This window comes from Anomaloglossus baeobatrachus, chromosome 4 (assembly GCF_048569485.1).
Source record: "Anomaloglossus baeobatrachus isolate aAnoBae1 chromosome 4, aAnoBae1.hap1, whole genome shotgun sequence".
In the NCBI taxonomy this organism is placed as follows: Eukaryota; Metazoa; Chordata; class Amphibia; order Anura; family Aromobatidae; genus Anomaloglossus; species Anomaloglossus baeobatrachus.
The window spans coordinates 629453521-629465667 of NC_134356.1; the positions used below are offsets into that span (position 1 = coordinate 629453521).

Below are 12147 nucleotides of genomic sequence, written 5' to 3' on the forward strand. Positions count from 1 at the left end.
ATCTATTGGGCGGCCGTTTTGTGACGCCGCTTTGATGTCAAACACACCTCCCCCTTGAAGGAGGGATTGTTCGGCAGCAACACCGACGTCGCTGAACAGGTATGTGCGTGTGACGCTGCCATAGCGATATTGTTCGCTACAGCAGCGATCACATGTCGCACGAACGACGGGGGCGGGTGCGATCGCTCGCGACATTACTAGCAATTGCAAGCGATGTCGCAGCGTGTAAAGCACCCTTTAAGGCCGCATTACACGCAACGACATCGCTAACTAGATGTCGTTGGGGTCACGGATTTCGTGACGCACATCCGGCCTCGTTGGCGAGATCGTTGCGTGTGAAACGTACGAACGACCGCTAACAATCAAAATACTCACCATATCGTTGATCGTTGACATGTCGTTCTAATCTCAAATATCGTTGCTGTTGCAGGACGCAGGTTGTTCGTCAATCCTGCGGCAGCACACATCGCTATGTGTGACACCGCAGGAACGAGGAACAGCATCGTATCTGCGGTCGCCGGCAATGAAGAAGGAAGGAGGTGGGCGGGATATTCCGGCCACTCATCTCCGCCCCGCCGCTTTTATTCGGCGGCCACTTATTGACGCCGCCATGACGCCAAACGAACCTCCCCCTGAGAACTGAGGCGTTTTGCCAGCCACAGCGATGTTGCTAGGAAGGTAAGTATGTGTGACGAGGACTAACTATGTTGTGCGCCATGGGCAGCTATTTGCCCGTGACGCACAACCGACGGGGGCGGGTTTTTTCATCAGCAACATTGCTAGTGATGTCGCTGTGTGTAACGTAGCCTTAAGGCAGGCAAATAGACGGGAAAAGAATGGGGTTTGAAGCCACTTACAGACATATATTGTATTTATTTTTTTACAGGAATGAATAAAAATCACCTATTTTAAAGTACTTTGCAAAGATTTTGACTTTCCATGTTGGATAAAATTTACTAAAATAAATTTAGCTTCTCTTTTATATACAGATGGTTGGTGAGGAATATGTTAATTTTAGATCCAAAATCTTGGCGGTGCAAGAAATAAACACCATCCGTTCTTTTTCTGAGCAAAGACAAATTTCCCTTAAATATGGGGATATATATTTACTTGTGAGGAGCTTCTGGTCACTGGCAGCAGATGGAGTCCTCACCACCAAAAATATGGCCACTTCACACAGCTCTGGGATAATTCGGTATATTGGCAGCACTGGGAACAGAAAACTGTGCCCAAAGCTCATAACACTGTGCTATTTGGTTGACTCTTCCATTATGTTTCTCTCACAAGAATGGTTATTGGATGAAGACTTGCTTCACCGTGCTCAAGTGAAGATAATGAATCGCACAACAGTTCACCTAAATTAGTTGAGGCTCACTTGCAATTCCAATGTTTAGGACTTTTTCACACTTGGTCCAAAAGTATAGACCACGATGTTCAGACTGACTGCAGATCTCCTGACAAGTCTATTGCCTCAAACTGTTCTTCAGGGTAGTTGAATACAGATCAATATTCCCAGTCCGAGTTCAGGCGGTGATGTCCGGGTCTATTGAAAGTCTTAAAACAGCATTAGAAAGTGTATGTAGTATGTTGGTAGTTCTTAGCAGAACAAACTATGGGGCTTCCAGGCCCCACTGGACTCTTCTTCTCCGTAGACCTCTATTTGTGGGAATCCTGGGTCCTACTAGAGCAGGGATTCTCAACTCCAGTCCTCAGGACCCACCAACAGATCATGTTTTCAGGTTTCCCCTCAATATTAGACAAGGAATAATTCCACAACTTGTGCAACATTAAGGAAATCCTGAAAACCTGATTGAGGAAAACCTGAAAACATGATCTGTTGGTGGGTTTTGAGGACTGGAGTTGAGAAACACTGTACTAGAAGAAATGTTTGAATGTCCATGCTCCATCTATACAGAACAGTGTAATCCGTGAACGATCGTCTACTGAACCATCATTTCTTCAAAGGAGTGGTATGTGCTGTAGGCCATTGGCCATTCAGTTTTAGTTACCTCAGATGATGGACATCTTTTCTAGGTAATGATGGTGGGTCATTTGTTTTCCTAACTTTCGAAAATAGTCAGATGAACGACTATCTCTTCTGAATTACTTTTTTTTATACATAGAGAGAGTAGAGTAAGCTACTGTCAGACTGGTGAAGGCTTATCTCCTTGGGGAAGATGAGATTCGGCTGCTGAAAGTCAATAAGTCCTATCCTTGCCTCACCGACATCATGTGTCCGGAGAGAGCTAGGTCACCCGATACATGTTAGATGGTTGGCCAATCTCGCCAATGGGCAAGATGACAATAACACAATCATTTATTACATTTCCCCAATACACATTAGATAAATCATCGAAAATATGACAATTTTGGCTTGCCATCTAATCTGTTTGAGGGCCTTTCTGACTCTGTCCTGACAGATGACGTGGGGGAAGATAAGGATCGGGCAGTTTTTTTAATATTTTCACCCAAGCTGAGCATTCATATAAGTGGGGAGTCGGGAGCGATAATTGACGGCTAAACCCACATTCAACTGACAGTTATCTCATGCCTTTGCCAAATTTTAGTGACTATCTATAGATTTCAATATTCATAGAAGATACATATTTTTTAGCTGATAAATTGTAGGAAAATACATTTTCTGATGACAACCAGATGAGCCAGCTTAATGTTCCTCAACATCGTCTCCAGGCTTTAATAATATCTCCTATATACAAACAAGCGTAAAAGGAAGAAAACCAGTTTTGGTGAAATGTTTTGTTATTTTGGTTAAATATTTTTTGTGAATGTCCCATTAACCCCTTTTTAACAGAATATCTTGCCGGTTCCGTGTGCAGTTGTATTAGATTGTTCTCATGGTTTTTTTTTCCCGTTTTTTTTGTTTTTGTTGTTTTTCTATGCAGCTTGCTGAATGTATATTGGTTTTGCGCACACACCCTCGTAGTGGCTGCATGTCTTGTTCACACGCCGGCCTGTAATGTATATGATGATGACTTTTGTTGCGCACACACACCTTTTGAAGTAATTGTTTGGGACTTGTAATACAACAGGCTCCATGTCCTGCACTCAATGCTGTAGGTTACTAGTAAAGCCTCATATATAATTGGTGTTAACACTAGCCGACAGCCTTATCACATTAGTAGCTTCTTACTATGTATTTAGTATATCTTACACGCTTAGACACCGTGCACCTGGTAGCAGTCAGCTATGCTTGTTCAGGGTGCTCTGTTAATCCTGCCTTTTATTCCCTCCTGATTTCTCCACCAGATACGATATCGAAAAGACAAAGCTCTATCCAGACAGACCCCGTGTTTTACATCCGTATCATCCTTGAGAGACTTGTCCAATGGTAGTGCCCTGGCCGCCTTGGTCCATTATTACTGCCCGGCTGAACTCCGACTACAGGGTGAGTAGAGGTGAAACCTTCCTATAGCAAAAGAAAGATTTATAATCCTCATCCAATGGTCGGCTTTCCACGTTATCGAAAATGGCACAAAAACGTGACGTGATAGATCTGGTATCCTTTGGGAAACCTAATGGATGCATGTTATCAATGGTGTGCAAAAATGGGGAATTGCATTAAGTAATAAAAACTAAGAAATTGGCAATTTTTTATTTTAGAAAGGAGTCATATACTGTATGTTGAAAAATATAGTTTGCAACACAGCATGTACACTAGATTATGTGGTTATTATTTTACCTCCGATCGTCCCCCCCTGCTGGTTCACTGGAGGTTTAAAAATACTAGTTTTGAATTGAAAGTATGGTTTCTTACCTTTTGACATACAAGGGTTATTAAAGGGGTTGTCCACAACTTTTACATTGATGGACAATCCTTAGGGCGGCTTTGCACGTTGCAACGTCGAACGTGCGATGTCGGTGGGGTCAAATCGAAAGTGACGCACATCCGGCGTCACTTTCGACATCTTAGTGTGTAAATGCTAGATGATACGATTAACGAGCGCAAAAGCGTTATCGTATTATCGTTGCAGGCTTCGACTTTTTCATAATTATGCTGCAGCGACAGGTACGATGCTGTTCCTCGCTCCTGCGGCTGCACACATCGCTGTGTATAACGCCGCAGGAGCGAGTAACATCAGCTTACCTGCCACCGGCGTCTATGCAGAAGGAAGGAGGTGGGTGGGATGTTTACATCCTGCTCATCTCCACCCCTACGCCGCTATTGGCCGCCTGCCGTGTGACGTCGTCATGACACCGCACGACCCGCCCCCTTAGGAAGGAGGCGGGTCGCCGGCCAGAGCGACTACGCAGGGCAGGTTAGTTCATGTGAAGCTGGCGTAGCGATAATTTTTTGCTATGCCAGCTATCACAAGATATCGTACCTGCGACGGGGGCGGGGGACTATCGCGTGCGACATCGCAGCATCGGCTTGTGATGTCGCAACGTGCAAAGCCCGCCTTAGGATAGGTAATCAATGTCTAACTGGCCAGGGTCCAACACCCTGCACCCACCGAGCAGTTGTTTTTGGTGTGACAGCCGGCAAATGGAAATGCTCCGGACCCTGTCTTCTGATAGCGGCTACGTACTGTACATCCTCCTCCTATTGATTTGAATGGAAGGCAGGTGTGCAGTACCCAGCCACAGCCACTATCCATTGACTGAACAGCTCCGGAACTGAGCATATACGGCCACCTGCTACCACCGCCGGCACCGATAACAATTGATAGGCTGAGGTGCCTGGTGTCTGTCCCAAAAGATAGCTAGATAGATATTCCATATACTACAACCAACAGGTAGGGGAAACACTGGAGACACAATAACAACTGTGGACCCTCGCTCTAGTCAGTGGGGTAGATAGACACCTCCTGCACTCACCTGCCAGTGGCCCTATGCTCCTAACTAGGCCCTATACAGTTTTCTCAACTGACACCGAACAGGAACGAGAGACCCTAAGAAAAACTCTGTAGTGGCCTTGACTAGCACGTTGGCTTGTGGTAGACGCTAGTTCCACCTCTGCACTAATGCACACAGGGATAAGAAAGACAAATGGGATAAAGAACCAAAATGGAGAGGATACAACTTCTGAAAGGTCCACAGCAGCTCCTTCCACCAAGGCAGCTTTCATACAAATTGTTTGTATAGTCAGCAAAGCTTGCTGGGAGACCTGACTATTTAAACACAAGGGGAAAGCAGGTACAGCTGACCTCAACTTCAGCAGAGCTGCAAACAGAAAAACTGGCATGAACTACTTCAGTGCCAAAGGAAATGACATTTAAATGCAGAGCTCTAGAGCTGCCACTAGTCTCCAAAAACAAGAAGACAGTCGTGACACTAACATTAGAATAATATCTGTGATGGTAATGAGACTGCTGGAAAGGCTTCTGTACCGATCACTAGGTAATAGACTAATGGTATTTCTTTTGGCCTCATCTGTCTGTGTCCACCCCTGATAGTGATATGCAAAATGTGAAGGGAAAAAAATACATTTAACATAAAAATAGGCCATTTTTCTGATGACACATTCCATAAAGCTAAAATAACTAAAACAGCAATTTGTCAGTTTGTAACACTGCAAGATGCCAAAATAAGCAGGACTGCAGAAATGTATCCAAGAAAGCAGGGAGGCCTTTCCTTCTGATTTCTTCTGCTCAGCAGATTGACTGGTCTTTATTGCTGAGGTTGCAGTTCGGGGGAAGATACTGCCGTCTCCTGGACCTGAGGTCTAGGGGGAGATTTTGCCTCTTCCACAACCTGTACAATATGCAATTTTCAATCCCCAGTTTCATTTAATTTTATTTATTTTTCAGATGTCTGCTTAAAGGATACTATGTCCGTGGCAGACAGTCTCTACAACCTTCAGCTCTTGAGAGACTTCTATACCAACCATCTGCCGCCATCTTGCCCACTTTCCCTGGAGGACCTCCTTTATGTGCCCACTGCCCTGCGGGTAAGACAGGTTTATGGCTTCTTCCACCATGTATCATAGAGGTGGACATGAATAACATATTTTTTCTTTTTTTTTTTTTTCTTCTTCCTCTCCGGATCAGGTGAATCTCCTTTCGCTCTTAGCTGATCTGTATCATTGTTTCGAGGTCGCCAAGCCAGACTTTGTTCAGCCTAAAGGTAAGAAAATTGGAACCCCTGCTCATCATACTTGATAATGCGATAAATATTAAATGTTTTATATTTTTATTGCCTATTTATCTAATTATTTTTACTTGTCTGCGATTTTTTTATTTTTAGATCTTCAGCTCGGAAATGAGAGTACAACACCGTCCAGTGCACACAGCGGGGGGTAGGTATATTCTGCCAGCTTTATTGCGAGGCTTCCAGCTCGCCACACAGTATGACACATTCTTTTAGATTTCGGTTTCAAGGAGGATCCCTACTTTTAAATTTGTTGACCCCCTCCCCCCCCCAAGCCAGACTAGCTTCTGCAGGACCAGAACTAGGAGCATATATTGAAATCTCAGGGGGGCCTCCATATCATAGGTCTAAATTGGGATCACAACACATACATACAGTCATAAGTGCCTATCTCTCAACTTTAAAGACAGCGAAAGGTATATCAATTGCTTCACATATGCAGAAATGCTCCTCCACACAGAGAAAATTACATCGCATGCACAGTATGATGGCCCACATTGACCAAAACACAGTATGAAGTCCCCTCCGACACACAGCTAAAATGGTGGAGCAAGGAGCCAACGGCTCCCTGTTCCATCATAGTATTCAGTTTATCTACATAATAGGTTATACAGATACCATTGAAATCGCTTATCAAACTTTTTCTCGAGATGTCCCTGTGATGACCCACATTGACCAAAACACAGTATGAAGTCCCCTCCGACACACAGGTAGAATGGTGGAGCAAGGAGCCAATGTCTCCCTGTTCCATCATAGTATTCAGTTTATCTACATAATAGGTTATACAGATACCATTGAAATCGCTTATCAAACCGTTTCTTGAGATGTCCATGTGATGGCACCCATTGAAGAAAACACAGTATGAAGTCCCCTCAGTGACAGGCAGAATGGTGGAGCAAGGCGCTAACGGCTCCCTGTTCCACCATAGTATTTAGTTGTATTTACATAACAGGTTATGTAGATACTATTTGAAATCGCTTATCAAACTTTCTCGAGATGTCCCTGTGATGGCCCATATTGACCAAAACACAGTATAAAGTCCCCTCAGACACACAGGCAGAATGGTGGAGCAAGGAGCTAACGGCTCCCTGTTCCACCATAGAATTCAATTGTATCTAGATAACAGGTTATGCAGATACCATTTGAAATCACTTAGCAAACTATTTCTCGAGATATCCCTGACAAAAATAAGCAAGTATAGCATGCTGAATTGCTTTAAGTTTAAGGAAGATCGGTCAGCTCTACAGACATGTCTATCTTAGTTAATACTTGCATTCCTCCCGTCATTTCTGTTTTGGGGCTTCTTTTCTCATAACCCTTTTTTGTCTTTTCTTTGTTATTCCTCTTAGAAATTTATAATATCTATATATTGACAAATAGGTGTTACTATACCATAGGGGCATGTACTTAGGTGGTCTTAAACATACAGCACTGATTGAGGGGTGTCCCTGCACACTCTGTCACTCTTCAAACTAGTAACACCCAGTTGTCAATTTATTCCAAAATGTTCACGTGTAATAAGAGGAATTACCTAAGACATAATTCTAAAAATTCTCCAAAACGTGCTAGTGTTTCTTTATAAAATATAGGTATTCAGTAAAATGGACATCTCAGGAGAGCTGTCAGTCCCTGCCCAATCATTACTATTCTGAATTTACTTTAATTCGGTGCTATAGACCACCCCTCCACTTTGTCTTCACCATGAACTTCTGTAGCCATATTTTTTACATCTTCCTCACTGATTCACTCTTTTTTTTTTTTTTTTTTTTCAGGGGTTCTCCTGTATTTAACTTCCGACCTGGAACCACAGGTAAATCTGATTTTTCTTTCAATGATGTAATTTTTTTTTTTTTAAATTTAGCAATTTTATCTCACGATTGTCCTTGTTTTGTAGGATCTTTGCCTCACTCATCATCAATGTCCCACATGGATGGATTTGGAAAGACCTGGTCGAAAAACCCATTAAGGTGTTTTGGCATATTGATTAGAAATGAGATATGCTAATTTTTGGGTACTTTGTATTTACGTTGACTTTTTTTTTTTCTTTTCCATAGTCATCCTTTGTCTCAGGCAGTCTCCTTTAGTATACCATTTGGGCTTGACAGTGACGTAGACATTGTAATGGGGAACCCTGTAAACATTCTTCGGTCTGTTAGCTCGGACAGCCTAACTCCTCCAGTATATGCTCCATCCTCACCAAACTGTGTTACAAAATCTACATATACCCCTACAGAGGACGGATCTGAATTTCCAATGCAACCCCGCACCTTTAAAAAAGTCCCATTAACTGGGAAAGGAACCAATGACCTGCAGGTTCAGGAGAAACCAAGTGGTGGACAAGGAACACAGGCCGATCTCCCAACTATTGAGGAAGCATTACAGATTATCCACAGTTCTGAAACCCGGCTTCTCCCAGACGGAGCACCGGATGGTTTCTATCTTCACTCGCCAGAGGAATCCAAGCCATCTAAAGCGGAAGAGGAGCTTGCCCCAAACTTGGGTGTTTACAGGACTCATGATAGCTCTAGAAGGCTCTCGAGAGATGATGACTCTGTACTGCGGGATAATAGCCTAGATTCTGATGCAGAGGAGACCAGACATACTCAAGAATCCAGTCGAAGCTCACTGAGCTCCCAAGCTGATTCTTCTGCTGGCTCAGGTGCAAAGATGACAAGTTTTGCTGAACGCAAGAAGAAACTTGATGCCAAAGTAAACCCGGATGGTTCCCCACCTTCTGTTCCTATTAATTCTCCTAATACAACCACATGGGCACAAAAAGCTGAAGAGTCCCCAGTTAAGAGTCCAGCCTTGAACTCTGAGATGAGCCAGCTTGGTGCTAGGCTTGAAGAAAAACGAAGGGCTATTGAGGCTCAGAAAAAACGAATCGAAGCGATATTTACAAAGCACCGACAACGTCTTGGGAAGAGTGCCTTCCTCCAGTTGAAAAGGAGGGATGGAGAAGAAGACGGAGACGATGAAGGACTGGACGATTTAAAAATGTCTCCAGATGAGGGACTTCCTAAAGAAAATGAAGATGAAAAACTTAAAAAACTGAGTGAAGACGAAGAAAAACTTAACGAGAGGACGCCTGATGCATCTATAAAAAATCGCACTGAGAAACAAGTCAGCTTTTCCCCAGATGTGACAAAAGCAGGACTAGAGGACAACCTAGGGGAGTATAACCGGGCAGTAGCAAAGCTGAATACTGCACTGTCCTCGCTCCAGACGGATATGAAAAGACTTTCAGATCAACAGGAAAAGCTGATGAAGAAAGAAAGTAAAGCTTGGGTTATACCAGCCTCAAAGTCCTCACCGCCAGCCCATCGGCCAAAGTCATCACCCCCTGCAAGACTTACCAGGGAGATCCAAACTCCTCGTTCCTCCCCAGCATCCCCTTCACAGTCGCCTTCACGTATGGCTCCAAAATCTCCCCAGCCCAATACCAGAAGATCACTACAGGTACAACCAATTGCACCGAAGAGTCCCAAAAATACTCGTCCTGTTGAGCTTAAGATTCCACCATTGAACAGAGTACTCACCCCTCCGACGAACGTGGACACGATACCTCACTTACGTAAATTCTCCCCCAGCAAAGTTCCGGTCCAGACACGGTCCTCCATACATTTCGCAGAGGAAGAAGATGAAGAAACTCATCCAATTAATGAAAGTCATGGGAACTCGCGTCCCGTGGCTTCAGTGTTTCCTCAGAGCAGTGGTGTCGGGTCATTGGCCGGAGAAGAAGCAAAACGAACTAGTTTGATTGAGATCCCATTATCTGAATTGCTGCCCACTGAAGAGGCCGACGTCGATGGGATGGACTCACTTGAAGGAACTCCAGGAGAAGAAGGATTGCAGAGAGGAGTTGGATTCTTCTTTAAGGTAAGGAAGTCGGCAGACATATGCATTTCTAAATGGTTGAACGTTTTTTTTTAACTCTTTCTGGAAATAAAGTTGATGTAAATAAATATTTTGTCTTCAGGGTGAGGAACGCACGGAGGATGAGATGGCACAAAGAAGAGCGGCTCTCCTGGAGAAACAGCAGAAGAGGGTGGAGGAAGCACGGAAGAGAAAGCAATGGCAAGAGGAGGAAAAAGAAAAGAAAGAGGAGGCCAGGTAAGATCATGAATGACTTCTGGATGATTTCGAATTGGTGGAATGGAATCTGGGGGCTGGGGAGATGAGGAGACGCGTTGGCATCGGGCTTCCTACAAGCCATTTTTGTGCTTTATCTCAGACACTACAGCATACTTAATAGTTCCCTTTAATCTCTACTCTTCATTAATAGGGACAGGAAAATTCATTTTCAGCTACTGGTCAGAGTAAGCAGTTTAGACCTCCAGGGGTGTTGGTATTGACCCTTTCAATGTTAAAGAACAAGAGGCTAACAGTCAGGAGGGACAATATGTTTGAGGTTCTTTGGGCACCCCTGGATGTAACTCATGACATGATGGGATGACACAGTTCTAGCTTTCCATTGTTGTTCTTGCTGACTTTTCATTCATTCATTTTCAGTCGACAGCAACAACAGGAAGAACAACGCAAAGAAGAGGAGGCAGTGCAACGGCGAGGGGACTTTACCAGGCAGGAGTACCAACGTCGACATCAATTGAAGATCATGGAAGACCTGGATAAAGTCCTTCGTCAAAAACCTATGACTGTTAGAGCTGTTAAAAAACCTCGTCCTAAAACAGTCTTCCATGATGACTCTGTTATTTCCAGAAGTCCTGTGAGAGGACTATTAGGTAAGATTGGCCATCACAGAGAATGGGATGGACTCCACAACAATAGGGAAGAATAAAAATTGACATTTTTCCTTAATTTTTAGGCTCTAAACTGAGTAAAGTCTATTCTCAGTCCACCATGTCCCTCTCTACCGTGGGGAATGACAATGGTAGCGGATTATATAAAAAATCACCTCGATCACCAAGGTAAAGATCCGATCTCTATGTAGAAAATGCAATATGGAGATAATGAAAAACGTTTAGACAATTTTTGCATTCTAGTATTGCTAGAGATTCTATCATCCATAACAACCTATTGTTTAAATCAAGTTTTTGTGTAGCATGCTTTTTAAAAGAAAAAAAATGTTGCTTTAGCCCCAAATTTTGCAGTTTCACAAGGGTAAAATGGTTAAGTGCACCATACAATTTGTTGTACGATTTCTCCTGAGTACGCCGATACCCCATATGTATATAAAACTACTTTTTGGGTGCAGGGCTTGGAAGGGAAGGTGCGCCATTTGACTTTTTGCGTGCAAAATTGCGGAAATAGATAACGGACGCCATGTCTCATTTGGAGACCCCCTGAGGTGCCTAAACAGTGGAAAACCCCCAGAAGTAACCCTATTTTGGAAACTAGACCCCCTCAAGGAATTTATCTAGAGGTGTGGTAAGCACCTTGAACCCCCAAGTGCTGAACAGAATATTTTAACATTGATCAGTGAAAATAAAAAATCACATTTTTCCCACAAAACGTTTAGCCCCATATTTTTTATTTTCAGAAGAATTCAGCAGAAAATGAACCTTTTTAAAATTTGTTGTGCAGTTTCTCGTGAATACACAGATACCCCAAATGTGGTGGGAAACTACTGTTTTGGCGCACGGCAGGGCTCAGAAGGGAAGGAGCGCTATTCAAGCGCAGATTTGGCAGGAATAGACTACTGCAGTCGCCATGTCACATTTAAAGAGCCGCTATGGTGCCAAAACATAATAAACCACTCACACGTGACCCCGTTTTGGCCATTAATGAATTCGTCTAGGGGTGTAGTGAGCACTTTAAACCACCAGATGATTCACAGAATTGTGTAACAATGGGCTGCGGAAATGAAAAATTATTTTTTTTCCACTAAAATGTTTTTAGCCCCAAGTTTTTAATTTTCAAAAGGGCTATTAGGAGGAAATGGATCACATAATTTGTAATGCAATTTCTCCCGGGTGGTTAGAAACTACTTTTCAGGCACAGTGCAAAGCTCAGAAGGGAAGGAGCGCCATATTGAAATACAGAATTTGCTGAAATGGTTTGTGGGTGCCATGTCACATT

The 12147-nt window shown here is 43.4% G+C and overlaps 1 protein-coding gene across 3 annotated transcripts in view; it reads left to right on the forward strand.

Annotated features, from left to right (window-relative positions):
• CAMSAP3 (calmodulin regulated spectrin associated protein family member 3) overlaps nt 1–12147 on the forward strand; it is a 169219-nt gene that overhangs the window by 124705 nt on the left and 32367 nt on the right. For all 3 annotated transcript variants that reach the window (XM_075346362.1, XM_075346363.1, XM_075346364.1), the window contains 10 exons: nt 3268–3406; nt 5769–5908; nt 6009–6084; nt 6205–6256; nt 7881–7918; nt 8003–8075; nt 8163–9987; nt 10088–10221; nt 10621–10850; nt 10934–11036. In XM_075346362.1, the coding sequence (XP_075202477.1) occupies nt 3268–3406; nt 5769–5908; nt 6009–6084; nt 6205–6256; nt 7881–7918; nt 8003–8075; nt 8163–9987; nt 10088–10221; nt 10621–10850; nt 10934–11036 (2810 nt within the window). The remainder of the gene's footprint in view (nt 1–3267; nt 3407–5768; nt 5909–6008; nt 6085–6204; nt 6257–7880; nt 7919–8002; nt 8076–8162; nt 9988–10087; nt 10222–10620; nt 10851–10933; nt 11037–12147) is intronic.